The following is a 27,340-nucleotide window of genomic DNA, read 5'->3' as shown; positions in this document are numbered from 1 at the left end:
ACCAACAGTGACAGCAGTCTGGAAGAAAGCCACTGCCACCGCCCTGCCTCTGGAATCAGGGGTCTAGTTCCCACTTTGCAGGCAAAGAACACCTACATATTCCAGTAAAATGGGAGGCCTGTGCCAAAGTGGAGTCAAGATGCGGAGGGGGCCTTCCTGTCGAAAAAGTGCAATAGCATCTCTTTCTATGAACCTTACACTCCGGTGACGAAGAGCCATACAAATAAACAGGGTAACAGGACAACAGCAATGCACAGGTAAATAAGAGGCAGGGAGAGCAGCGCTTGCCAGAGAGGCAGTGGGGCCCCGGGAGAGCCAGGGCAGGAAGGCGCAGAGCTGGGACAGGCTTCCCTGGTGGACACTCAGGTACTCTTCCTGGAAGATCTGAAAAATATCCCTGGAGACAGTGTCAAGAGCATTCCGCAGGGAATCCCCAAACAGAGGACATGGGCTCAAGCTGGGTGGCAGCTGGGGATGGGGCTGCGCCAAAGGAACGCCCTTGAGCAGGTTCTGGGCAGACTTACCAGGAGCTGGGCCACTCTGAGCCACCGCGGCCCTGAAACACAGGACTCGGGCTGGGGCTGGGGCTCCCTCCGTCTGCAGCAGCCAAGAGGAGGGAGGATGACTGGATACAGCACCAGCCGCCCCAGTGGTGTCTGCACAAGTACCACCTTCAACTTACACTTGAGACGACTAACCAAGTATCGGAATTTAATTACTATTTTAATGCAAAAATAATCAGAGCAAGACATCCTCTCTTGCCCAATCCAGGGAAGCAGGTATGCAGATACAAAAAAAGACCCTGACCCGAGGCTGCCCGGAGAAATGGTCAGGGTAACCACCGCACACCGCTCTGGATCCAGGTCCACTCTCCTGCAGGCAGAGACGAGCCCAGCCTCTGAAAAGCCGCCCAAGATACACCAGGCCTTCGGACTTTGTGCGCCCTAGCCCGGGGTCCGGAAGAGTCACTCACTGCCACCACTCAATGAAATGACGTGCCAGACCCCTTTCCAGTCTTCACAACAATGCTGTGGGCCAGTATTGCTCTCCTCCACGTTTCACAGATGAGGGGACAGACCAAGCTTGTGGACTCAAAATCAAGTCAACTCAGACTTCAGCACAGGGTAGAACACACAAGCTCACCAATCCACGCTCCAAAGGATGGTCCAAACCCCACTCGGCTGAAGGACTCAAAGTACAACACATATACATTCGCATTACTCAAAGGAGCTTAACCATAAAAACACACAGATGGGCACAGTGCAAAAAACACAAAAGTTAAGAGAGATCAGAAATGACATCAAGAAAGAGAGACTTACCCTGGGAACCTGAGATCTAATGCCAAACAGCCAGAGTTTAGCTAAGAGTTTTCTGGCAGTCAAAGTAACCCGGGAAACATGGCCCGATCTTCACCATTATATCCGAGAGCTCAATAGCAAATTCTAAGAGACAAACGAAAAAGCAAGGAATACCAACAGAACTCTGAGACACACAGAAATTTTTAAGCTAATTTCAACACTGAATATCTAAGAGGTCTTAAATTTTTTTTTCTCCCTTTTTAAAAGGATGTATCTTTGACTGGTAACATGTTAGAAGAGACGGAATTCGGGACTGTGAGACTCAGACAGGGAACATCTGCGCCAGATCGGCAGGTGCGGACGTGTCACGTGGGTGTCTGGATGTGCCTGCTTCCCCAGGGGCCGTCGCAGCATCTTCCGGGAACAGGGCTGGGTGTTGTTGCCGTAATCCAAGGTGACCGGGCTGGGGGGTGGGGAGCAGAGATGTGGCCCCAGCGATCCTGATGGAAGACCACCTCTACCCACTCATAACCCCCGTCAAGCTAAATAGTATTTTTCATGACAAGTGACAGAGATGAGAGAGGAAAAGGGCCTGCCCGTGTGGAGCATCTTTGGGAAGATGTGGGGGTCTCTCCACCTTGGCCCAGATTTTAGAGCAGGTTTGACAGCCCCGTCTTCAGGTGCCAGGCCGCTGCAGTGCTGCCCAGCTTCACTTTCTGCTCATCACCACGGCCGCGGGGGCATTTGCATACCTTGTGCCCAACTCACTAGGATGTCAACACAGCTGCGGAAAGGGTGCCGGGAGCCCCTCCCCCGGATGCGCTGCTCCCACTCGCGGGGCAGGGGTGAGCTTCCCCGGCACCAGCCGAGCCACCGGAGCTGCCGCTGACCTGCCCAGGCCGTGCAGTCACAGGAAAATCCCATTTGCACGAATCCAACTCTCCTTCGTTTTTGATGCATCATTTCAAAGAAACTATTATAGTGCAGGCTTTCTGTAGAGCAAACAACCTCTTCCTTGGTTGACTTCCAGTCAGGCCCGGTGTGCCTGGGTTTTCTTCCTGCAGGGCGGCACACCCCTCCACCAGGCAGATCTCTAACCCATTTGCCGGCCCTCAGACCCCCGGCCGTCGCCTGGAAAGTGTGGCGCTGCACGGTGACCACCCACAGAGAAGCCAGAGATGGTTCTTACAGCTCCCAGGTGGGTCGGGGCTCTATCAGACAAAATACAAGCCTCAGAGCGAGAATACACCGTTCTGAAATGCCCCAGCCTCAGAGAAATGCTGATGAGATGTAATGCACTGTAACCACAACCCGAACCTCTCTGCTCTGGTTCAGCTGGGAGAAGTCTAGCGAAGGATGGTGAGAGACGCCTGCAGACTCGCCTCATGCGCATCTTCATTTCCTCCTCCAGAGATTAAAAAACCCCAGTCAGACCTCTCTGAAGTCCCCCTCCGGGCACCTGCACCTCTGAACGGTTCTATGTGAGTGGCCCGGGTCCCCCCGCCGTGAGGCAGGCGTGCAGGTGTACCCACCTGCCACAGACGGATGGAGCACTGGCCCCAGGCAGCGTGCACGAACACCGCCGCATCCAGGCCGATGCCCACCCAGCCATTTAAACACACCCCAGCGCCCCAGCCTCCTGTTTGCGTACACCCAGACAGCACGCATCAGTAGGGCCCAACACAAGCAGGGTACTGAAAGACAAGTGAACCAAGTTAGCAGCATCTCTCTAAACTCCGAAGACCAACTGAGAAATGTTTCAATTATAGTTCAAAGAGACACCAGAACGATGGGCAAACGATGACAGCAACTTCTAGCTCCGTCCCTGAATGTTTCCCTGTGACCTTCGCCACATCCCTAGGAGATGGAGAGAAAATGGGGCTCCTAGAGGACATAATGGACGGACTCAGGATTCAAGGCCTCACCCCAAAGTTTTCACACCTGTCCACAAGCCCTGCTTTCCCGTAAGATCATACTTTATCCCCAAGTCATGGAAAACCCTCGTTCAGAAAACCTGCCGTCCACAGTTGCCATCGGGATAAGCTGAACCATGTGCTGTCTTGAAGGTCTCAGGGAAAAACACAAAGGGCTGAAGCCATAGGAAGGATGACTCTTGGATCACACAGGCTCCAGGGACTCCGTGATGGGGGGCGTTGGAAGGCACTTAAAACCACAACACTGAACTACCTCCTTCAGCTCCAAGGGAAACACTCACTGAATCTTCAAACTGGATCACAGATCAATGACGGGCACTAATTCATTTAAGCTACTCACAACTGTTTTTGCTATGAAAACTGTCATTCTATCAAGTCATGGGCAAGTCACCACCTCATGAGATAGGTCTAGTTTTAAGGCGGTATTTCATATGCAGATTTTCCACTATTCTTTGCTCAGACAGTAAAAGAAAGTGGCTCATTTATTAAGCTTCTATGTTCAATTAATGAGGGCCTCAAAAGAATGTTGTCAGGGAACACGCATCTCTGGGTTTATGTTCAGGTTATGCTATTCCCAAACAAGCCAGCTACCGATTAGATCTCTCCCTTGTACATTCTCTACAGAAGATTATCATTTATAAAACCAGGAATGAGACAGCACCGGGAATTCACATCGTAGGAAGGACAGCAGAGGGAGACTTCAAGTTCATGTATCGTATATGAAAATGCAAATGGGTGACACTTCCAGTAAACTTTTGTTTCCATCTAAACCGGTCTGCGAGCCACCTACCTCTCCCTCTCTACTTTGTCTGGTTTGGTGCTAAACTTCAGTTGGCCCGCAGTTCAGTCTACTCATGCCTGCACATGCCTGGGACAGAAGAAGTAGGAAGCAGGCAGTGTAAACAAAAGATACACTGTTTCTTGGGATCAAAACAATGAAAAGGTTTTCATTCACTTCTTGGCCCATCTAGAGGGTCTGACGTAGCTTCACGTGCTGCTGCTCACCCAGGCCACGGCCAGGACATCCCCAAGTCCCTGTCAACCAAGAGCAGTCTGGCTGTGCACAGAGCAAACTGTGCAACCTGACTACAAGGCCTGGGGGAGGCCACCAAAGGTAAACGATCGCAGCCTTGGTAATGGGGGGGGGGGGGGGAGCAGATGTGGGGTAGAGGATGGGTCTAATTACCCTAAGAGCACATGTTCTGATGTTCTGAAGGGCCCAGCACATGTTCCACAGACTTGGGACTGCACCCTTGGCCCATGGCTAAGAATCCTATCCAAGTGGACACCATCCCCTGAGAATGGGTGGTAAGCACACAGTGCTCCAGGCCCCACCATTCAGCTACACACGAGCCACTCACCCTCTTCATAAAACAGAGATCTAGCGTCTCTGAGAAATCTTCTTCCCTACAAGCCCACTGACCTCCACGCTCCCCAGCATTCCCCGAGAGCCCAGGCACAGGGGGCTGGAAGGGTCAGGGCTGCGTGTGGGTGTAGGCCATTCAGCAACAGATGCCTTCTGGGAGCTCCACCACCCCCACGGGCCCTTGGGTTTTTTCTTGTGCCATGGTTCTAGATGTGCCTGCACGACCGAGGCCCTTTAATGCTTAATGACAGGTGAAAATGCACCAGGGGGCTGCCACGGCCAGATCTGTGACAATCTGAGGATCAAAATAAGTACTCAGAGTAATGCAGAGTAAACCTGTTGAAATTAAACAGGGACCCATGAATTTAGGCTGATTAATGGGATAAACATATACAATGGGGAAAGGAAGTTCTTCATCCTCTACACACACTTCTTTTCCATTTCAGATGGAAACATGCTGACTTTAGAGTGGTAGGACCCACCTTTGACCAGAGTCAACATCACCAATAACAGGACAAATGGCTTCCACGTGCCTCCTGAAGCAATGGATGGGAGAGGACACGATGTTGCCCCTGCATATTCCTGCCCAGAACACAAAACTGCAATCTCATCCCAAGGAGACATCAGACAAATCCAATTCAGGGAGACTCTATAAGTGTCCTGACCCTTCAAAAATGTGAGGGTCACAAAGACGGAGGAATGGTTCCAAATTAATGGCATCAAAGCAATAAGACAACTAAATTTAACGCATGACTCTAAACTGGATCCTGGGCCAGAAAAAAACTTTTTTTTTTTTTTTTTGGCTACTATAAAGGACATTTTTGGCACAACTAGTAAAGTTTGGATGAAGTCCACAGATTACAAAACAGTACTGTCACACTGCTAATTTCCTGATTTTGAGAATTACACTGCGGTTATGTAAGTGAATATTCTTATTCTTAGGAAATACACATTGATGTATTTGAGGGTGAAAGAATATCACACCTGTCATTTATTCCCAAAGAGCTCAGAAAATGATATGTGCACAGGTACAAAAGGGGGAGAACATTAAAGCGAATGTGGCGACACGGGAACAGTGGGGAACTCGGGTGGCAGATAGAAGAGGGTTCTTTGTACCATTCTTGCAACTTTTAGATGGAAGTCTGAGATTATTTCAAAACAAAAAGTTACAAAAATACGCCAGAGACTTGGAGCGGTCAGACTTACCAGACAGAGGGGGACACGGGTCACTCTGCCCTGGCGGGGTCGTTTGGGGGGCAAGTACACGGAGTCACAAAAGAAAAAGGGGAAACATGCACTGGGACTTTGCGCTCACCTGTGCCTCTCTCACCTCCTCCTTCAAGGGCTCAGACTCCACAGCTCCGTTTCATACGCTTCCCCACTGCCCTTAAGTGGACTGAACACATGACAACTATACGACACCTTCCTCTATTGCTCTAACTGAAAAAATGGGAAAATATCCTGTCAGGCTTCGCAAGGCTCATGGCAGTAAAAGACCAACACTTTAGAAAAGCTACTGTAATAGTATTAAGCAAATAAAGACACTCAATATGTACAATGCTGAAATCCATTATAAAGCAACCATTATAAAGCAAGGCGGGGGCTGTACACTGCTCAACAAGAAGTAACCCCCCCACCCCCCCGACCGTGAAGACAGCAGGTGATCTGAATGCCCGATTTTCTGCTACGGCCTCCCATTTCCACCCCAGATTTCTACCCCCAATAAATGGACCACCAGTGACACTGCAGACTCGGGATTATTTTTAACCAGCAATATCAAGACGGGTGTCTGTAGCTTTGGGGGTCAATGTGTCACTATCCAGAGTCTGGTGTTTTGAACGGGTTATTTGCATAAAATCTGGAGAATGTATTTGCCTTCATTACAGAAAAATCAGGTTATAACCTAGAGCCTGTCCCTACACCTCCCCCAATATCCCCAGCCTACTTAGGAAGCTAGAGTCCCTTAAATTATTAGTGACCGCATTTTGACATTGGTTCATTTTTTTTTAAAGAGATGCAAAATAAGATTTACAACCAGAAAATAGTGTGATCCTGCGATGAAATTAACTTACATTTATTTTACCAAAAGCACTGTGAACAAACAGGTTGCATCTCATTTGAACAGATAGATATGGCCATCTCCAATATCCTCTTAAACATTAAACTGTGAAATAACACTGGGAGAAGAGGAGGGGAGGAAAGATATAACCTGCTAGACACTGTTCTCTCACCTCCCATGGACAGGCAAGGCAATGAAAACAACCCCACAGCTTGTGTCCCATTTGCACGTGCCTAGACCTGTCCACCTCATCGGCCTATGCTGTGCACCAAGCCCCACGACACACCTGGCCCATGTCTTATCGCTGATCACACAGGCCACCATGGAGGTGCATCAACCAGGTCCATCTGGGCAGGCCCAGGGGGGAACCTTATAGAGTCACCAATAGCCTGTGTAAGTTTAAAGAGAAACTTACACATAATATCCTTACAAGACATCTAGCTCTGTGGCCAAAGGCTTAGTCCCTCAGAGTGGAGCTGTGTGGGCTCTTGGTGTCCAGAGCTTCTGGACTCTGAAGGCACCAGGGCCCAATAGCCTCCTCTCTTGGGCGGCCCCCTCCAGTTCAGATCTGGCCCAAGGACATCTATAAGCCCCTTCAAGACGGAGAAAGAGGAGGCCCCGCACGCTGGTCAGTTCGCTGCTTAGGCTCATCGTGAGAGGCCACTCTGCCATCTTTTCCTGCTGAATTACGGACATGCCCCCCAGAATCAACCTACCCTCTTCAGTCAGAATCAGCCTCCCTACCCCAGCATGAGGTCATCATGAATGCACTGGGGCCCTGCTTCTGACCAGTCCCTCCTGGTCCACCAAGAGGGGTCAAAGTCCAGTCACACACAGGAACACCAAAATCCCTTCAGGGAAACCAAGGCAAAGGAGCTGGGGGTAGGGGGGAGTAACTGTAGTGGCAAATTACGAAACAATCAACCTTGCAAAAACAATTACCATTTCAGAGCTAGGTTGGAAAGGAATTTATACACCGTAAATGGCAGATGTAGGATGCTGGATACTCTTGCCAGCTAAAGACGGCCATATAAGAAATTCCTAAACCCATTCATCAATGTGACAGTTCTCATTTAATAATAGAATCATACTATAGCACATTTCTCATCAAACACACATGCACGCACACGTGTGCACACACACAGACCCATAGCAAGGTATGAAGAGGATCCAATGTGAGTTTTCAGAGCATCCCTGGCTCCCTTACAGAGACCCTATACTGAAGGAATAAATGAAAGACCCTCTGCAAATGGGAGGATGTCTCCATGTGTGTCTAAAAAAAGCTTGAAAGGCATTGCATGGACAGGAAAACAAGAAGGACTCAAAGCAATTAACAGGTAACATCCACTTACTTAGCAACAGCTAGCTAACAAAGAGACCAGCGTTTAAAGCAGGACACAAACACTGGGGTATTCTAAGCATGACCTCTCCTTCCAGAAAAAAAAAAAGGTTCAAAAAAAAAAATCTTGAAGGGATACTTATATGAAGCTGTAACGTTCAGAAAAAAAGGAGCCAGAAGACCAGTAACACAGTAAGAAAGAATGACAGTAACAATTACAGCTTTTTCTACAAAATAAGATGTGTCTTCTTTTTGGATAAATCAACAGAAATAGCCTCATACTTGGTTGTTTGGAAAAATGTAAACAAGCCAAAATTACGTTCTATCACATCTTTGTTAGCGTACCCTTTACAGGAAGTACTCACATACGCTCATACCAGCCCTAACTCCCAGAGTTAAAGCCTACACATTTTGGAAGTCTTCCATGGGCAAAAGGTGTCCAAATGGTAGTGGCTATTGCCAATGGGCAAAACCAACAAAATACACTGTGTCTACAGAAGAAGACATAGGGTTGGTTTGTTTTTTTTTAAATCAACAGCACACCTTAAAATGTTAAGTGGCAGTCAATTCAGGGTATAAAATTTTTATGCCCCAGATCCCAGACTCCTGGTTAATGGCCTCCTGCCAGCATTCAAGGACAGCACCACGGACTGAAGGGGGTGGCTCTCCCGCTCTGCCCGTCAAACACTGCAGGACTACTGCTGGCATCGCCCCCCTGGGCTGAGTGAGGATGGAAATTTTCATAGGTCTTCACCTTTGACCCCAACTGCCCAAAAGGAATGCAGAAACCCTCTACACGGATTGAAAATTACGTTACTATTTGTGTGGGTGTGGGAATATGTCAAAGCAGGTCCATAACCCCTTTCTTAGCATGGATGTCCCTTTGCCACCTTGTACGATATCCTATTTAATTACCATCATTTAAATTCATCCATAAAACATTTTCAAATGGAAAATGGGAAAGGAGAAGCAAGGGTGGGTCACACACAGGTAATACCTCGCATTTCCATTATTACTAGTCACCTCAGGAAAAAAAAAATTGTGGGGAGGGGGAGGGTGTGAGGAGAAGGGGTAAATAAAACATCATTACCCTCCTTGGGTAATATGCATTAAATTCGTCTCCAATACGCCGCAACTCTTGCGCAATCCATATCTCCGGGCGTGTATCTGCAGGTACGGCCTGGGACCGCCTCATGGAAGCTGCAGCAGAACAAACAGAACAAAAATCACATTGTTTTCCATAGAGCATTTAGCATGTTCTCGAAGCAAGCCCATCTCACACACTCTGTTTTGTTTTTGGAATCTCCCTCACTTCAGGACTCTGCACTACGTGATGGTGGTAGGGTCCTACCTCAATTTGGTTAAAGAGCGACGGATGAAGAACTGACTTTTTCAAAACCGGACACTCAGAATTGCAAACCTTAAAAACGTCCCAGCCAATTAATTACATGCTTCCATTTCAAAATAAACTAAACACAAAAGTGGTACAATAAAGATGACCAAAAAAAAAAAAAAAAAAATTTCATACTTGAAACAAATAGAACATAAAAATTCAGGTTGTCAGTAAAGTAACTACTCTGATCTTAACACAAGGCAGAATTCCTAGGGAAATTTCAAACATCACACAGGAATTGGAGATGAAGTGGTTGTCCCATCTAATGCTATAGAATAAGGGAAAACCTGAGAATCAGCAGGCGACCTGAATGAGCTCGTTTCTACGGGAGCAGGTGCAGCGACACCGTCACTTACAAGTGCTACCCCATCACTTACAAGTGCTACCCCATGGCCAGGTTAAGGCATACCTGTGTGTTTTGTCTCCGTATTAATGCGGCCCATAAAGGTGGGTTGGATTCAAGTCTGCAAACCCCACATGGGGAGAGGAAATATTTTGGGTGAAGGAGCAAACGTATTTTTGAAAGAAGAGGGAGATGTCCCTTTCCATTAAGCTGTCACTAACATTCACACCCAGTCCACTCATCCGTTTGTTGCTGAAACCATTTAAAAGCCATGTGAAGGGGAGCAAAACTGGGAGTTGTCAAAAGATCCCAAAAGGCACCAGGAAGATGGCATTCTCCACACTCAAGAGAGAATGGTTTGGCATTGTGGGCACGGGAAAAGAGACGAGGTTCTTGGCTTATGACTTGTTAACTTACTGTTAAGCATGGGCACACTGTAGTCACAATTAGACACACGTGTTATGTTCTGACCACAGCAAAATATTTTAAAAACCTGAAACGATCAGATTTTGCAATACTACGCATATGGCGGGGCGCCTGGGTGGCTCAGATGGTTAAGCGTCTGCCTTCGGCTCAGGTCATGATCCCGGGGTCCTGGGATGGGGTCCCGCATCAGGCTCCCTGCTAGGCGGGGAGCCTGCTTCTCCCTCTGCCTCTGCCTCTCTCTCTCTCTCTCTGACTCTCATGAATGAATAAATAAAACATTTAAAAGAAAAAAAAATACTATGCATATGGCTTTGTTTTGTATTTTTGCAAAAATATTTTGTATGTGGGGTTTCTGATTTTATCGTTATAAGTAAAACTGATGTTGATTCATAGCTCTATAAAAGCACTTAAAAGCGCACTCTGAAAAAATAAACTGAGTTTTTACCAAGTCTTCTCAAAACTCTTGTCCTATCTTCTTTGCCCCCCAACCCCCACCCACAGGAATCCAACAATGACCCCACACAAAGAGGGAGTGCCCTGAGAGAGGATGGGCACTGAGTGTGTGTGTGTACATGCGTGCACATGTATGTGCAAAGAAGAATGCACATGGATGCTCTCCAGAATTATCTGTGCTCTGTGAGTAAGCCAAGGGAAGATTCCTAAAGGAAGCCCTAGGGGAGAACGTGAAGGCTGACCACAGAGAAACTTCTAGGATAAGCCAGGCCCGTCCCCTGAATACACCCCCCAACCACATAAAAATTACTTTGACTGTATCTTTGCCACACAAATAGTTTTATCATTACTCCATAAGAGCCTATTTTAAATGGCTAAAACTGGCAGGAAACAAAATTTCAGGGTAGATGTGATGCCAGGTGGTGATATAATAGTTCACCTCCTTCTTTTGGGTTTGCAGCGCTTTAAAGATTTAGTCTGTCAGAGGTATCCAATCATTACTATTCTTTTTATACTATCAGCAATCAAGTGGTTTTTTATCCCAACTTCAGAAGCTGTTAAAAAAAGTCAACTCACCCCTGAGAGAAAGGAAAGCTCTTTTCTTAGAATGCCTACTACACCTCAGAGCCTGAAGGTTTGGTGCGAGTCATTTCATACCATCCTAACCGGCCCCGCAGGGACATAGCTGCCCCATCCACAGGTGACCAGACCAGCAAGCAGGACACTGTGTGGCCACCTCAGAGCTACTGCCATACACCCCTTCTGGGCTTCATTCAGAGCCCCCACTTGTTTCTCACTCTACAAGGCTCTCCTGAAGAGTAATCTGCTCTCAGGGGTACCCGGCTGGCTCAGTAGGTGGATTATGCGACTTGATCTTGGGGTTGGGAGTTCAAGCCCCAGATTGTGCATACAATTTACTTAAAAATAAAATTTAAATTAAAAAAAGGGTAATCAGGGGCACCTGGGTGGCTCAGTCGGTTAAGCGTCTGCCTTCGGCTCAGGTCATGATCCCAGGGTCCTGGGATTAAGCCCCGCATCGGGCTCCCTGCTCAGCGGGGAGCCTGCTTCTCCTTCTCCCAGTCCCCCAGCTTGGGTTCCCTCTCTTGCTGTGTCTTTCTCTGTCAAATAAATAAATAAAATCTTAAAAAAAAAAAAGGGTAATCTGCTTTCAATCCTAGAGTCAGAAATGAAAAAAATACCATTTATCCAAAAAAAATGTGTAAAATATAGACTGTGTGTCTTATAAAGATGGTAGACAGGTTAAAAACAACTGGCAAGTTAAAGAAGAAGTCAAACTCTCTCTTTTTGCAGACGACATGATACTTTATGTGGAAAACCCAAAAGACTCCACCCCCAAATTACTAGAACTCATCCAGCAATTCAGTAATGTGGCAGGATACAAAATCAATGCACAGAAATCAGTTGCTTTCTTATACACTAACAACGCAACTGTAGAAAGAGAAATGAAAGAAACGATTCCATTTACAATAGCACCAAAAACCATAAGATACCTCGGAGTAAACCTAACCAAAGAGGTAAAGGATCTATACTCTGGAACTACAAAACACTCATGAAAGAAATTGAAGAAGACACAAAAAGATGGAAAAATATCCCATGCTCATGGATCGGAAGAATAAACATTGTTAAAATGTCTATGCTACCCAGAGCAATCTATACCTTCAATGCCATCCCGATCAAAATTCCAATGACATTTTTCAAAGTGCTGGAACAAACAATCCTAAAATTTGTATGGAATCAGAAAAGACCCCGAATCACCAAGAAGATGTTGAAAAAGAAAAACAAAGCTGGGGGCATCACGTTGCCTGATTTCAAGCTATATTACAAAGCAGTGATCACCAAGACAGCATGGTACTGGCACAAAAACAGACATATAGACCAATGGAACAGAATGGAGAGCCCAGATATAGACCCTCAACTCTATGGTCAAATAATCTTTGACAAAGCAGGAAAAAACATGCAATGGAAAAAAGACAGTCTCTTCAATAAATGGTGCTGGGAAAACTGGACAGCCACATGCAGAAGAATGAAACTCGACCATTCTCTAACACCATTCACAAAGATAAACTCAAAGTGGATGAAAGACCTCAATGTGAGACAGGAATCCATCAAAATCCTAGAGGAGAACATAGGCAGTAACCTCTTTGACATCGGCCACAGCAACTTCTTTCAAGATACATCTCCAAAAGCTAGTGAAACAAAAGCAAAAATGAACTTTTGGGACTTCATCAAGACAAAAAGCTTCTGCACAGCAAAGGAAACAGTCAACAAAACAAAGAGGCAACCCACAGAATGGGAGAAGATATTTGCAAATGACACTACAGAGAAAGGGCTGGTATCCCAAATCTATAAAGAACTTCTCAAACTCAACACCCAAAAAACAAATAATCAAGTCAAAAAGTGGGCAGAAGAGATGAACAGACACTTCTCTGAAGAAGACATACAAATGGCTAACAGACACATGAAAAAATGTTCATCATCATTAGCCATCAGGGAAATCCAAATCAAAACCACACTGAGATACCACCTTACACCAGTTAGAATGGGCAAAATGGACAGGGAAAGAAACAACAAATGTTGGAGAGGTTGTGGAGAAAGGGGAACCCTCTTACACTGTTGGTGGGAATGCAAGTTGGTATAGCCACTTTGGAAAACAGTGTGGAGGTTCCTCAAAAATTTAAAAATAGAGCTACCCTATGACCCAGCAATTGCACTACTGGGTATTTACCCCAAAGACACAGATGTAGTGAAAAGAAGGGCCATACGCACCCCCATGTTCATAGCAGCAATGTCTGCAATAGCCAAACTGTGGAAAGAGCTGAGATGCCCTTCAACAGATGAATGGATAAAGAAGATGTGGTCCATATATACAATGTAATATTACTCAGCCATCAGAAAAGATGAATACCCAACTTTTACATCAACATGGATGGGACTGGAGGAGATTATGCTAAGTCAAATAAGTCAAGCAGAGAAAATCAATTATCATATGGTTTCACTTATTTGTGGAACATAAGGAATAACATGGAGGACATTAGGAGAAGGAAGGGAAAAATGGGGGGGGGGGAATTGGAGGGAGAGATGAACCATGAGAGACTATGGACTCTGAGAAACAAACAGGGTTTTAGAGGGGAGGGGGGAGGGGGGATTGGTTAGCCTGGTGATGGGTATTAAGGAGGGCATGTACTGCATGGAGCACTGGGTGTTATATGAAAACAATGGATCGTGGATCACTACATCAAAAACTAATGATGTATTGTATGGTGACTAACATAACATAATAAAATTTAAAAAATAAAAAAAATAAATAAATAAAAAAACAACTGGCAAGTTACCCATGTTTAATCAATCAAGACATTCACTAATATACCCAACAAGTACGAATGCCCATGTGCCAGACACTGTTCTAGGAGGTGCTCTGGGTACAGCAACCAAACAGGCCAAGCCCTGCTCCTGTGGAGTTCACATCCTTGTGGGTTAAATTTCAACATTTAAATGTTAAGTTTCTCTGGACACGACACTACCTGTTTACACAGGTAAACTTTTTACTTGTTATAACATGAAACAAAAATAACTCCCCCAGTTAATTTCCCCCAACTTGAAGATGAAGCCTACTGCATTCTACTTAACACTCTTACTTTACTTACTACGCGTGTGGTTTGGAAGGTTCTGCCTGGCTTATGCTTGGGCTGGTAACCATCAAAGGAGTCAGTCTGTGTCAGAAGTTGGCTTATCATCCAACTAGCACCTAGTGAACATGTCAACCTAGCCAGCAGCTAAGAAGGAAATATGGAACCTTGGTGGCCAAACCCATCCTGTTCTTCTTAGAGATAAATGCTCTGCTGTAATTTAGTGAAGGACGCAAAGGAGGTAAGTAAAGGTTTCTTCTCTAGGCAAGAACAGTTCGGTAGCTTAAATAAACGTACAGACACAGACATATTCCCAAAGTGTGTGGCAGTAAGACACAGGGTGGGAGTGTCTGTGGGAGGCCCAGGCCACCCGCGCACAGTTTCCTAGGCAACTCTGGTGCAGATGCTCCACACACCAGACCCCGAGAACACTGAGCAACAGGCGAGAAACCTTGGGGACGTCCTGGAGTTTTAAGTAACCAAAGATAACGGATGAGACCCGGCTAAGCAGACACTGACTGGTCAGAACAACAGATTAGAGCTCTCTAAATGTACTGAGGTGTATTTTTGTTTAAGTTGACTTAGAGAGTAACAACACAATATAATCCAGTAATAACAACAGAAATTAACTTTCGCCAAGGAGACTGATCTGCCTGGACTACTCTTATACAGCATGCGTCACCATTTGGCTTTTGAAGAAACTGGGCTTTTTGTTCTTGTTCCTTAAATCTATAAAGCTAAAATGAATGACAATCATTCATCCTGCAATAAAACCTACCTAACATGTCCACAGAATAGACAATTATAAAGTAAACTTATTTAAAAGTTCTATTTTGAATATTTTAAAAGGCATTCTATTCCTGTATTTTAACAGGGTAGTCTTAATCTCAGTACAGTGAGTTTTTCAACATAAATTTCAAAGATTACTTCCGAAGTGACAAAAATATCTTCTCTCTTGGGGGTGGGGGAAGCTTTTCTTAACTTCATCACTAGTTTAATCTTAGTGACTGTCCTATTTGGCCTCATGTCACATGAGAACCCACCAAAACAAAAGAATGGGGTCTGGCTGACCCTAGAGAATGAGTCTGTCAGCCCCATGGTAGTGCTGGTCAAAGCTCAAATTCATCTGCTTAATTCTGTGCCACTGTCACCCAGAGCGCGAACCACCACAACAGTGAAGGGTTCCACGGTCTGGTCTTCTAAAGGTGCACCTGAAGCAGGTGGGGCTCAGAGGCAGGGAATACTCAACACACTGGTCTACCCTCACTCTCATAATTCTACCCATATACTGACCCGACTACACCCATTATAATAATATAGTCCATCTATCGAAAAGATAATTTACATTTACATTTCTAGTAAGTATCAAGCACAAATATTTTACTTTCTATCTGCAATATGCTTCACAACCGTAAATGCGGAGACCTGATCAATAAAATGGGTCTCTATTTGAAACAAAAACTCTTATCACTAGTCAAGAAGATAAAAATTTTAACTTATAAGGCAATTTTACATGCACATAGAAAATTCCTCCAAGGGAAAATTCTGGGGAGGTGTCTTTTAGCCCATAAAAAAATGTAGTTTCCGCATTTAAGAAATCATGTCACTCCATAAGCCTGACACTAACACTTAGGGGAAAAAAAGCAGAATAAAATATATACTGATCTAAATGTAAAGCCACCCCACAGCAGTAACCTAAAGCCCACGGAAGGCCAGCTCCACTCCTACAAGCACCAGACTGGGTTGGGGGAACCTGCTAGGTCCAGACTGTCTAACCAAAGCCACTAATCAAAAATAATGCAACTGTGCCAGACACGGGCAATTCTGTCAAAGGTGTGAAATGTTAGCTGAATTTTCGTCAAAGCTCGTAGAAACAATCTTTTGAGATCCAGAATTTCCTGGTGCCATTATCTCCTACAGAAAAAATACTGAGGTCTAATTAATTCATTTTTCTATACCAGGGTGGGGGAGGGGAGGGATGGAAAGGAGGACATTTTTTAACGTCAAAGAACTTCGAGTCATGAAAAGACGTGTGGTATTTAATTAACAGACTGTTCTGGTTCTGCTACAGAACATTTTCCAACCCATATGGTAATTTCAAATCTTAGAAGCTTAGCAATTGAAAAAATTAATGTCGTGGTTAAGTGGCTGATAGTGAAATCAGGCTGGGGCTTTCAGAAAGGGCTTTCTGTAGCACGGTCAGCTAGGGTGGGAAAATGGGGAAAAAAAAAGCAAACAAATAAACCCCCTCGAGATTCTCAATTCATAGCTCAACATCAGCCTAACCAAACCTTCTGATTTCTCCTGAACGCCCACCTGCCCCCACCCCATGGTTACCAACAGCAGGTGTTAAAGGAATGGAGGTCCCATCACAACACCACTGCCACTGTTTCTACACGCAGCTGTCCTGCTCTGGGAGGGCGGTGACAAACGCCACCGTGTGTGGCGTGTATGTGCGCCAGGGGCACCGTGTCCTACACGTGGGCTCACACGACTGCGGTCTCATGCTGAGCGACAGGACTGGGGCAGCTCTCACTGGCGAGGGGCGGCCACTCTTTTAGTTCCCTGCACGTCCGCACTGGCATTTCAAGTGCGGAACCAGACACCAAATTAAAATTCATGGAAATACGTCACACTACTCTGTTTTCAGATGTTCAGTAATCCACGAATACTTAAGCAGAATCAAGATCAGATTTTAAAGTAGTCGGCATGAATTAAGCTCTGAATATGTATTCAACTCAGAGCTGAGAAAGGATTTTTCGGTCTCCGAACAGCTATGGAATGTAGGACTTTGATGACATGATCGTTTTTATTTTCAACACACAATGGATCATACTTAGACAAGCACACATTTTGCCTGGCACTTACCAGGGACTGTGGGGGCCCTTCCTCTCAACACCTCAGGGTCATCCATCTTTATTCTCCAAGGACAGTCTAATTTAACCAAAAATCATAAGGACCCTCTAAAGGACCATTTCTCAGTCGGCTCTGAAACCAGTGCCAAACCACTTTCAAAAGAGTATTCCAGAAATGTTCAGATGAAGCACTGCCTTTGCAGGTGATCACTCTTAAGGGCAACATTCACTTGGGAAAATAAAAATTCTGGGCTGTCTATTCAACCCAATAGTCTCCTTATTTAAGTGAGTATCTTCAGAAATATCTTTATCAAGTCACAGCTATCCACAAGCTTACAAGAGGAAAAAGGACACAGCCAGCCGGCCTGCTATGGGTTCCTTAGGAAACCCACCTGAGTGATCAGGCCCACGTGCCCCAGGATTCCCAGTCAGCCATGGGGGAAAGAGCGACTGCCACTCTCGTAAGTTTCACTGCAGGAAATGCCATCAGAATCACCTTTAGAAACTCCAATGATTCTCGGAAATAAAATGAGCCAGAACCCAATTTCACCACGTGCATCCCCACCCCAGTCTGTTTCTCCCTTGCCTCATTTTATTTGTTGATCAATCTTTTATCAATTGCACTGAACCCCTGTAGGATCATGAGAGCAATTAGAAATAAAACACAGTGATCGTAGTATCGGTGCTCAGAAAGTTCCTCCATCTGTTTTCCCCTGGTACATGGTGGTGTCAAGTCTGTACTTTATAAACAGCTGCTAGGAGACAGCACCATCACAAATAATGAAGTTCAGGAGAGGAAGCCAGTGTTTTATACTTACTCCTTTCAGTGCGTGTTGTCCATGCTTTTATGTGGCCTTGAGTAAGGAAGTCAAAACAAGCTGCTTTGATCCACTTCCAGGCTGACCATTTGGAAACTGCCAGTAAACCGCGGCTGTGAAGCTGGACAGAAGTCTGGAAACCAGCATGCATCATCTTTCCCCTTCCACCATTACGCTTCTCACAATGAAATTTGAATCTAAGGCATTAAGACCAATGTGCTATGATGCCCCTTCACTCACTGACTGTTCAACACCAGAAGACCTAGTTCCCCATTTCACCTGAGCTGCCCCCACACACGTTCACATCTTTACTAGAAGCCAGTGACAGGCCGGCAGCAAACCCAGACCGAGTTTCTAGGTCTCTGTCCAAGGACATACCTGCTAGCGCTCACTCACAGCAGAAGTCCAGCATCTTAGGCAGGTGGGAGACCCGGCACAGGGGCCATCCGCAACATGAGGCCAGCTCGCCTGGCCTGCACGCCCACTGCCTGGCGGGTGGCCTGCTTTTTCCTGAGGCAGGGCGGTCCTCACTGAAGGGCATTAGATGCTACAAAGTGCTTCCTCATAGGGAATGGAAATGTCCCCCCTTCCAAGCCCCACCTCAATTTTGCTTCTGTCCCCTGGGCCTATAAAGACAATCTACAGTCCCTCTCCATCATTACCCCTCTTTTAATTTTTTTCTTTTTCTTTTGTTAAGTAGGCTCCACGTTTGGCGTGGAGCCCAACGTGGGGCCCAAACGCACAACCCTGATATCAAGACTTTGAGCTGAGGTCAAGAGTCGGATGCTTAACCGACTGGGCCACCCAGGCTCCCCTCACCGCTCTTTTCAATTAAGGAAGCTGCCACCACCACACGCCCCAAACCTGGTCCTGAACCAGCTCCTTCCATGTGCCTTTTATGGCGAGCAGTGGGAAGACCCACCATCACCATCCTGGTCCCCCTTGGTGTGCTCCTGAAGTGTGTTGCTCTGAAGAGCGCGTGGTGGTCTGTACTAGGTCTGACGGGGGCAGGACACGGGACGCTACTTCTGCTCTTTGCTCTCCCACTGACCCTAGCCGCACCAAGTCGCTGAGACAGCTGCAGCTCTATTTCTATAGTCTTAAATTCCTTTCACAGGGTCACAGGGGATTTGGCTGTGCCATCTTATTTCGAAAAACAAATAAAAATAACCCCAGAACTAAGTACAGTCAAGCGAAGAGCAACTCTGAGCTTGCTTTAAGACAGAGACATATACCCTATACCCCTTCTGCTGACAACTTCCTATCCCGTTTATTCCACCATTTACTCCATCACAACTATAAAGAAAAAAAGTGCTTTTTAGAGGTCTTTTAAAAGTAAATATACAACTCCATACATTAATTCACTTAAGGCCATTCCTTAAGAATAAAGTGTTAAAAAATTGGAAGTTACTACTTTTCGGTAACTTATATGTTATACCTAGCTAAAAATCTGATCTTGGTGAGGAAATGAAAATTTAAACCACAAATATGAAAGTGGTGGACTGCGTTCGCGCTTTCCCCTGGGGAAAAAAAAAAAAAGGAAAGAAAAATTCCTGACTACAGAGTAAGTGTAGCTTCCTTTATGAAATGGAACACCAGCAGCAGGAAACAGGTGACAAAAATCTCTTCTAATTCCAATTAAGGCCTTAAGTTTACTGTATTTCATCTCAGTGATCGTGAAGACCAAGACTTGGGGCAAAAACAGTCTTGAGAAGCTACATCTTAAGCAGTTTTCTTTCCTTTTTTATTATTTTTATAAAGATTTTTATTTATTTGACAGAAAGAAAGAGCCCAAGCAGGGGGAGCGGCAGGCAGAGGGAGAGGAAGAAGCACACTCCCCCAGGAGCAAGGAGCCCTGGGATCATGACCTGAGCAGAAGGCAGATGTGCTTAACCAACTGAGCCACCCAGGTGCCCCTTAAGCAGTTTTTTAAAACATGCAAAAGTCTACCAATTTTATTTCCACAGTTGGAATTTATAATGGCCACCCACCAAATGAAGCACTAACCTGTTAACATAGATGTTATGGGCAGCAGTAACTCACAAGAAATCTGAGGCGCACTGAAAGCTTCTCCCTTACGACGAATTCATGAAAGGCAGCTGCCTCTTTTTAAAGCACGTCATAGGAGAAGACAAACTTGACACCTCAATTCCAGACACTCTTTGGTGTAATCACAAAGACATAATCGTTGTGCTTGCACATTTAATGGTTTACATATCTGTCCTTAAAACATCTATCTGTCACAGTCGGGCTGTGTGACTCCTCCCTAGAAATCTCACAAAGCTTGTGCGAATTGACTGAGCACAAGCACATTTAGGCTGCAAGCGGGTGTCCCACCTCTAAGGGACACAGGCGAACACATGCCCCATAGCCTTTTGTAGGAAACACAGTGATAAATAGAAATGTTGTAAGAATTAAATGTTGCATATACAATAAGGACACTGGAAAGCTCAAGCCAGTGGAGTAGTACGGAGCGTGGTCCATGAGAAACACGGGTTGAGGCTCAATTTCCTTCATCCACTGACCAGCCTGTTCAAGACACTACCTAACCTTTGCATGACTCAGCAATTACAGGGGAGAAGGCCCAGGCATTGCCCGTTACCCATACAAATGTGAGGTAGGTAACTGTGCCACGTTCTTCCACACGGAAAAAGCATGGAAGCTAGAGTCACCACTGGTACAAGTCCAAGCGTAAGTTGTGTGGAATTCTGCCCTTAAAGACCATCAGGTCTGGTGGTTTTTAAGGTCATTTATCTGTTCTGGTTCACACGGGCTTCTTCCTCCCCACCAGTACGTATCACCCCTACAGGGCGCGACAGACTGCTGGCCCAGCTCTGATGCCTCATGGGTTCATAAACTGGGCAAAATGGTTTGGCTACCCATGGTACTCAGAAACCCTCTGTGCAATACAGATTCAACTGGGGTTGTTGTGATTCGGCGCAAGCCCCACCCCCACCCACCCCACCCTGGCCCCTCCAGTCCTCTGACCACTACTGATGGCTACAACACCCTTCTCTATCAGGAGAGGACATTCGTGCCTCACCTGGTTGAGGGACAAGCCCCAGGGGCTGTAATGGGTCAGTGGGGGGATCAAGACTGGACTGGGTCACTTTCTGTAACTTTTCATGCCCATATTTCATGACATACTATCAGTAAAAAGGACTACACAGAAAACACAGTTCTAAGCTTCAAATAAGCACAGTGGGAAAATTCAAGTGAAAAAAGGAGTTGTGGGTATTCCTAAGTTGCATTAAATATTACTTGAATTCTCATGAAATCTACAAATATTTGGGCTCCTGCCATTATGCACCAAACTGTTTTCTTAAACTGGTAAGTTGTTTTGACCAGTTTAGTAGAAGTTATGCTCAGGTATTAGTAATATTGGGGTCTAAATGTAAATATATACTAACATAGCATATATCCAGAATTCATTTCTAGACTACTTTGTGTTAAAAAATTTCTCAAGAGGGGCACCTGGTGACTCAGTCGGTTGAGCGTCTGACTCAGGTCACAGTCTTGGGTCTCCCACTCAGTGGGGAGTCAGCTTCAGATGGTTTCTCTCCCTCCCCACCTGCCACTCTCCCTGCTCGCTCTCTCTCAAATAAAATCTTAAAAAAAAAAAACCTTCTCAAGAGATGAAAAAACGGAAAAAAACCCACAAGAAATCTATCAGTCTTTCTTCCAACACACTATTCCATAGAAAAGTAACTCTCGCAATAAACTAAGGTTGAGCAGCTCAACTCACCTCATACACCTTCACAGATACACATTTGTAAGAAACAAGTAGATCCTTTTTGCTTAAGCCATCTTCTTTTACAAAGTCTCAAATTACTCACTGAATCTATAAACTGGTTATATCAAAACATTTCAGTAAATGGAATAGGAAGAACGCTCTGGTTCAGGATTCAGGAATGTGACATATTTTAGGGGGAGGAGAGTTACCAGAGCAACTCATATAGTTAAGAATCATCATGTTGAACCTGTTTGAATTTGAACACATACCCTTCTTAGACTGAAATGACTGATTTTTTTTCTTTTTACAAAATTTTAGCTTTAAAACCATTTTCACTCCTAAAGAAGGTCATAAAATGATTGATTCTATTTTTTTTTTTTTTTTTAAGGATTTTATTTATTTGACAGAGTGAGAGAGGGAACACAAGCAGGGGGAGTGGGAGAAGGAGAGACGCAGGCTTCCCGCTGAGCAGGGAGCCCGACGCAGGGCTCAATCCCAGGACCCCGGGATCATGACCTGAGCCGAAGGCAGACACTTAACCAACTGAGCCACCCAGGTGCCCCGATTCTATTTTTTTTTAACAAAATTTTAGCTTTAAAACCATCTTCACTCCTAAAGAAGGTCAGCAAAGCCCAAATTAAAGCATCAGTGCCAAAGGCCTGAGTTCCCACTTCCAACACCAGATGTGCCCTCAACCCGTTTCCAAATCCCGGAGTTCTGCTTCTCAAGGGGACATAACATCCCAGCTCTCAGGGCCGGCACAATCCATGCAGTCAGCTGGCCTGTGTCCTCTTTGAGCGCAGATGCTGGAGAAGGGGAGACACGCTCAGGCTGTAACTCAAGCACAGACCCCCATCCTCACGCATGCCCGTGGGCACACAGAGCCCAGGCAGACAGGAGCCGAGCCGAGAATGGCCCTCAGCAGGCCCTTCAGGGGCTGCTTCTCTCCATCACTGTCTGGCTGAGCCATAACTACTCACAGACCACAGGGATCTGCTCCAGGGCAGAGAACAGAGGAAATACAAAGGGAATTTGGGTTTCCCAGAGCACACTGGGGATACCAACTCATTCTAATAAATACTGAAAACCACAAAGGCATGGGCTCTTACAAATGGGGCTTAAACTTGTCCACCAGGGAAATGCTGTTTGTTCCGCTGGCACTGGTGACCTCATAGCACGTGAAGAAAAAGTTCCCAAGCATTCATGATTCACTCGTTCAGAAATAAAACCCCAAATTTAACAGATGGCTAAAGGAGCATAAATTCCTTCAAAGGAAAAAAAAAAAAAGCCATTTTAAAATTCTTCATTCTATTGAGGCAAGGAATATTTCTAATGTTAAACCAAAAAAGCAAAATACCTCATTTCAAAAAGGGCTGCTTAATATTTGACCACAGGAAAAAGTAGTTCAGCCCGTGACTTATGTCTCAAGACCATTCTTTCTCCAAATACACATGCTGAACTATAGTCAAGTTTCTGCCAAATGCAATGGGCCATCTCTCACAGGTGTCCCCGACACAGGCCCGGCTCAGACACAGTGTGGTTTCCAGATGTCTCTCCATGGTCTACAGACTTGCCAATGAAGCCAAGGTTCTTTTTAGGGTGATGTGCAGGTTCACGGGCAGGTGAGGGGTGATTCAGACCTCTCCTCCCCACCCCCACCAGGCCAGTTTCTAGAAAAGATCTCTTTTGCTTGTTTGTTCTGGGCCCTGGGGGAGTTAGAATTATAGTAGCATTTCCAGATGAATTCACTTCCCTGTGAGTTTCCTATACTCCTGAAACAGCTCCTTTATACTTACTGACATGTCATGGCTCTAACAGGTTGTTGAGGAACAAGGAGAGACTAGCCACTGGGTTCCCACCAGATGCTTTCTTTCTTTTTTTTTTTTTTTTTTTTAATTTTATTTATTTATTTGAAAGAGAGAGCATCAGCAGAGAGAGAGGGGCAGAGGGAGAGGGAGAAGCAGACTCCCCGCTGAGCAGGGAGCCCGATGCGGGGCTCGATCCCAGGACCCTGACATCATGACCTGAGCTGAAGGCAGACGCTTAACCAACTGAGCCACCCAGGCGCCCCTCACCAGCTGCTTTCTTATGTGGAAGCTCCCACAACCCAGAGGCGAGCACTTCTGTCTTCATTTGACAGATGAGAAAACAAACTCAGACAGACTAGCAGGTCTGCTCAGGTCACTTGGTGGGTGTGCAGAACAGCTAGGATTCCACCTAGATCCTGTCCCAGACCTATGCACAGCCCTGCAGGGAACACAGCAGCAGTCCACCCGTGCCAAACAACCTGTAACCCCACTGGATGGAGATGCTTCACAATAAAACACTCACTTCGCTAAATAAAAATCAGACCCCAGAAGAATATATTAGGCGGCTAATGTCTACCTGGAAATACTTCTGGTGATGGGTTGTGAGCTTGATCTCCCGGATGAAATCCTTTTTTTTTTTTTTTTTTGAAGATTTTTTTTTATTTATTTGAGAGAAAGAGAGAGTACGAGTGCAGGGGGGGAGGGGGAGAAGGAGAGAGAGAAGCAGACTACCTGCTGAGCGGGGAGCCCAACACGGGGCTCAATCCCAGGACCCTGGGATCATGACCTGAGCCAAAGGCAGACGCTTAATGACTGAGCCACCCGGGTGCCCCTTCATAAGGGGCATGACACTTAATACTGAATCATATAAATAAGATGTACGTGTCACAGTGACAAGCTGCTGGGCATGCCAAAAATGATTAAAATTAAAAGAAAATTTGACATATGTACTATATATTAGATTTATTCTATTACAAATGCTAGTTATGATTTTGCAAACACAAAAAGGCACACAGATAAGACTACTTGAAACTTGAATGCAAAATTATGCTTTTAACGTTTTGATATATATTCCTTCTAATCCTTCTGTTACACTTAACTTTTTGTAAACTTCTTCAACACCAATGTTTTTGCCTCCCATAAACTCATACGCTGAGCCTACTCTCCAGTGTGATGGTATTAGGAGATGGGGCCTTTAGGAGGTGATTAGAGTGTGGAGCCTTCATGAACGGGATCAATGCCTTTGTTAAGAGGTCTCTCTCCATCATGTGAGGACACAGTGAGAAGGCAGTGGTGTGTAAGTTTAGGAAGAGGGTCCTTCCCAGAACCTGGACATGCTCAGCACCCTAATCTCAGACTTCCAGCTTCCAGAAGTATGAGATCAATGTTTCTTGGTTAAGTCACCCAGTCTGTGGTATTTTTGTTACAGCAGCAAAAACAGACTAAGACAGTAAGATGTCATCAACAATTTTGTAACCTTTTCTAACATAACTTTATGCCAGCAGCATTTTCCATGCCATTATTCTTCTTAACGTCATTAAGAAGACAGCACCATGGTCTGTCAAAAGGGCGTGTAACAATTTAAGAGATTTTTCCCATACCATTAGGACAGTCAACAGTTTTTTTTGGCTGGGATAGTGCCAGGATGACCCCCTCCCACACGTTTCTCCCAGCACTCCCTGCAGAAGAAAGGAATGGCAGGCCGTCTGCTCTGAGCCCTCAGAGCAGGGTCTGAGGGTGAGTGGGTGGCGTGGTGCTCAGAGCCTGGAACATGGCATGGGCCGAGTCCACAAGGTCTTATAGGACAGGCACTTGGTTTATGTCAACAGGACCTCCACAGAGAAGGAAAGCAGTGTTGGGTCACATGCCCCAGCACAGGTCCCAGCCACTGACCAAGCAGAACCACCAGAGGACACTGACCAGATGAGAAAGGAGCTAGACGCTCTGTCACATGAGGAGTATGTTGAGAGACTGAGGCTGCCCCCACAAAGGAGGAGTGAAGACCAGTGAATTCTGGTGTGGGAGGTGGCGGCTGGGGCAGGGAGAGGGGGTGGTCCATGGGGAGTCCCCCCACCCCCAACACAGGCGGGACAACTGCAGACCAGGGGAAGGAGGAGATCTGGGCACTGAGCAAGTGCTCCAATTCCTTGGTGTAAAAGGTCAGGAGGCAAGGTATCAGACTGCCTTCCATTCAGTTCTATGCACATCTTCAAATCTAACACCACAAATACCCTGACATATAAAACAACACAAACCAATGCACGATGAATCTCTTTTTCTGCCTCAGTCCAATCATGCAGGACTACGGGGCTTATTTTCTCTAATAAGAAGTTCCCCTATGGCAGGTGGAATCTGACTGGAGTCACCCCTATGGTTTTCAGGCAGGACACGGGAGAGCAGTAGGGTGGACACCCCACGGGCTCACCACCAGGGTCACACACAAGGCAGTTAGACAAGAGACACTGCAGTCATCATCTGAAAACAGTGGCTAGGAGTACTGCTAAATCTCTTCCCAGTGTTAAAAGTCTATTATTCCACAGAGTAAAAACAGCGGGTGAAAGAGGTGGTGGCTAAAATTCCAAGCAGTACTTTGTAGTCAGAGCCAATCAACACCCACCATAAATATTTAGTTAAAAGAAGACACAGACTTCTAATCCCACCAAGGTGAGGTCAACCCCAACACCCCCAGGTCCAGCCCTGTGCTACTACAAACCCTAGAGAGAGCAAACAAACAAAAAAATGCTGACAGGGGAAAGAAGAGGTGCGCTGCCTGGGGACCCCGGGACTTGAGGAATGACATGGCCGAGAGGTGCCCTGCTTCCTCATTACTTTGCATACGTCCTGGACAGGGCCCTGCGGAGTTCTCCAACCGTGTGGGTCTCCAACACCCGTGGAGAGAAAGCACTCCCAGGAAAGCCTGTTCTCCCAGCGGAAGCACGGGGGAAAGGCGGCCTCACAAGATTCCCTTTCTGGCAGCACCCGCCCTGACCCAGCTGAACACCACACTCCGCAGTTTCAGCGTGGCCAGGCCAGAAGTTGGTTTTCCACCCATCCCCAGCTCGGTGGGCAGTGCTGGTGCTGGGGTTCCACTGCGGGGCTGTGGCAGCAGGCTAAGGGGGAGCTCATCTGCCAGCCTGTCCCTGGCAGAAGCAGGCAGAGCCAATCCCACTGCCCCGCCAGAACAGTGCTGGAGGAATCACGTGGGTAGCTATGTCTCATCCCCTGCCCAGTGGAAGCAGGTGATGCTGATCCCCCTCTCCCTTCCAGGCTAGCCTTAGTGGGGCCCAAGCAGCAAGCTGACCCTTCAACCCCACTCAGCAGCAAGAAGGTGGTACAAAGCGGGGCTCGCTGCCACTTCATACACACACGTGCCCACATCCTCTATCAGCAGGCCGGGCAACAGGCTGAGCCCCCCCCTGCCCCCCCCCCCCCCCCCGGCCCCAAGCATCAATGAGCAGTGAGACAGAACAAGTCAAAGCCAGTTAGCACACCACTTCCCCCACCCTGGTTCGGGGAAGGCCCAGTGGGGAGCTGAGCCTGCACACCCACCTGGCAGCAACAAGACTGAGCGAGGTGGTAGGAGACAGGGCTAGTGGCCTGTAGGTTTTCCCCACCCCAGCCTCCTGTGTCTGCAGGACCCAGGGGGTCACTGAGCCTCCACCCCCACCTGGCATCAAGGAGAATGATTGGGAACTCACACCCAGCATCATGAGGGTAACAGGGTGGTGGGAGGCAGGGCTGGTATTCCACCTCTCACCCGCACGCTGGTGTAAATGCAAGGAGCCAAGAGGAGCTGAGCTTTAGCCTCCACCTTGCAGAAGCAAGGCTGTGAGTCAGCCTTCCACCACTTCCCCCTTCCAGGTGTCAG

General features: G+C 46.3%; 1 protein-coding gene across 9 annotated transcripts in view; it reads right to left on the bottom strand.

Moving 5' to 3' along the window:
* Positions 1–27,340, bottom strand: part of BCL2L11 (BCL2 like 11) — a 145,031-nt gene that overhangs the window by 103,460 nt on the left and 14,231 nt on the right. For 6 of the 9 annotated variants that reach the window (XM_078056285.1, XM_078056283.1, XM_036106485.2 and 3 more), the window contains one exon: positions 9,087–9,196. In XM_078056285.1, the coding sequence (XP_077912411.1) occupies positions 9,087–9,196 (110 nt within the window). Of the gene's footprint in view, positions 1–1,319; positions 1,443–5,913; positions 6,039–9,086; positions 9,197–27,340 lie in introns of all 9 variants that reach the window. The other 3 variants (XR_013441684.1, XR_013441682.1, XR_013441683.1) reach the window with 2 other exon arrangements.

The sequence above is a fragment of the Halichoerus grypus genome, chromosome 10, assembly GCF_964656455.1.
Source record: "Halichoerus grypus chromosome 10, mHalGry1.hap1.1, whole genome shotgun sequence".
NCBI classification, from domain to species: domain Eukaryota; kingdom Metazoa; phylum Chordata; class Mammalia; order Carnivora; family Phocidae; genus Halichoerus; species Halichoerus grypus.
This window is presented reverse-complemented; position numbering and strand designations above follow the sequence as displayed.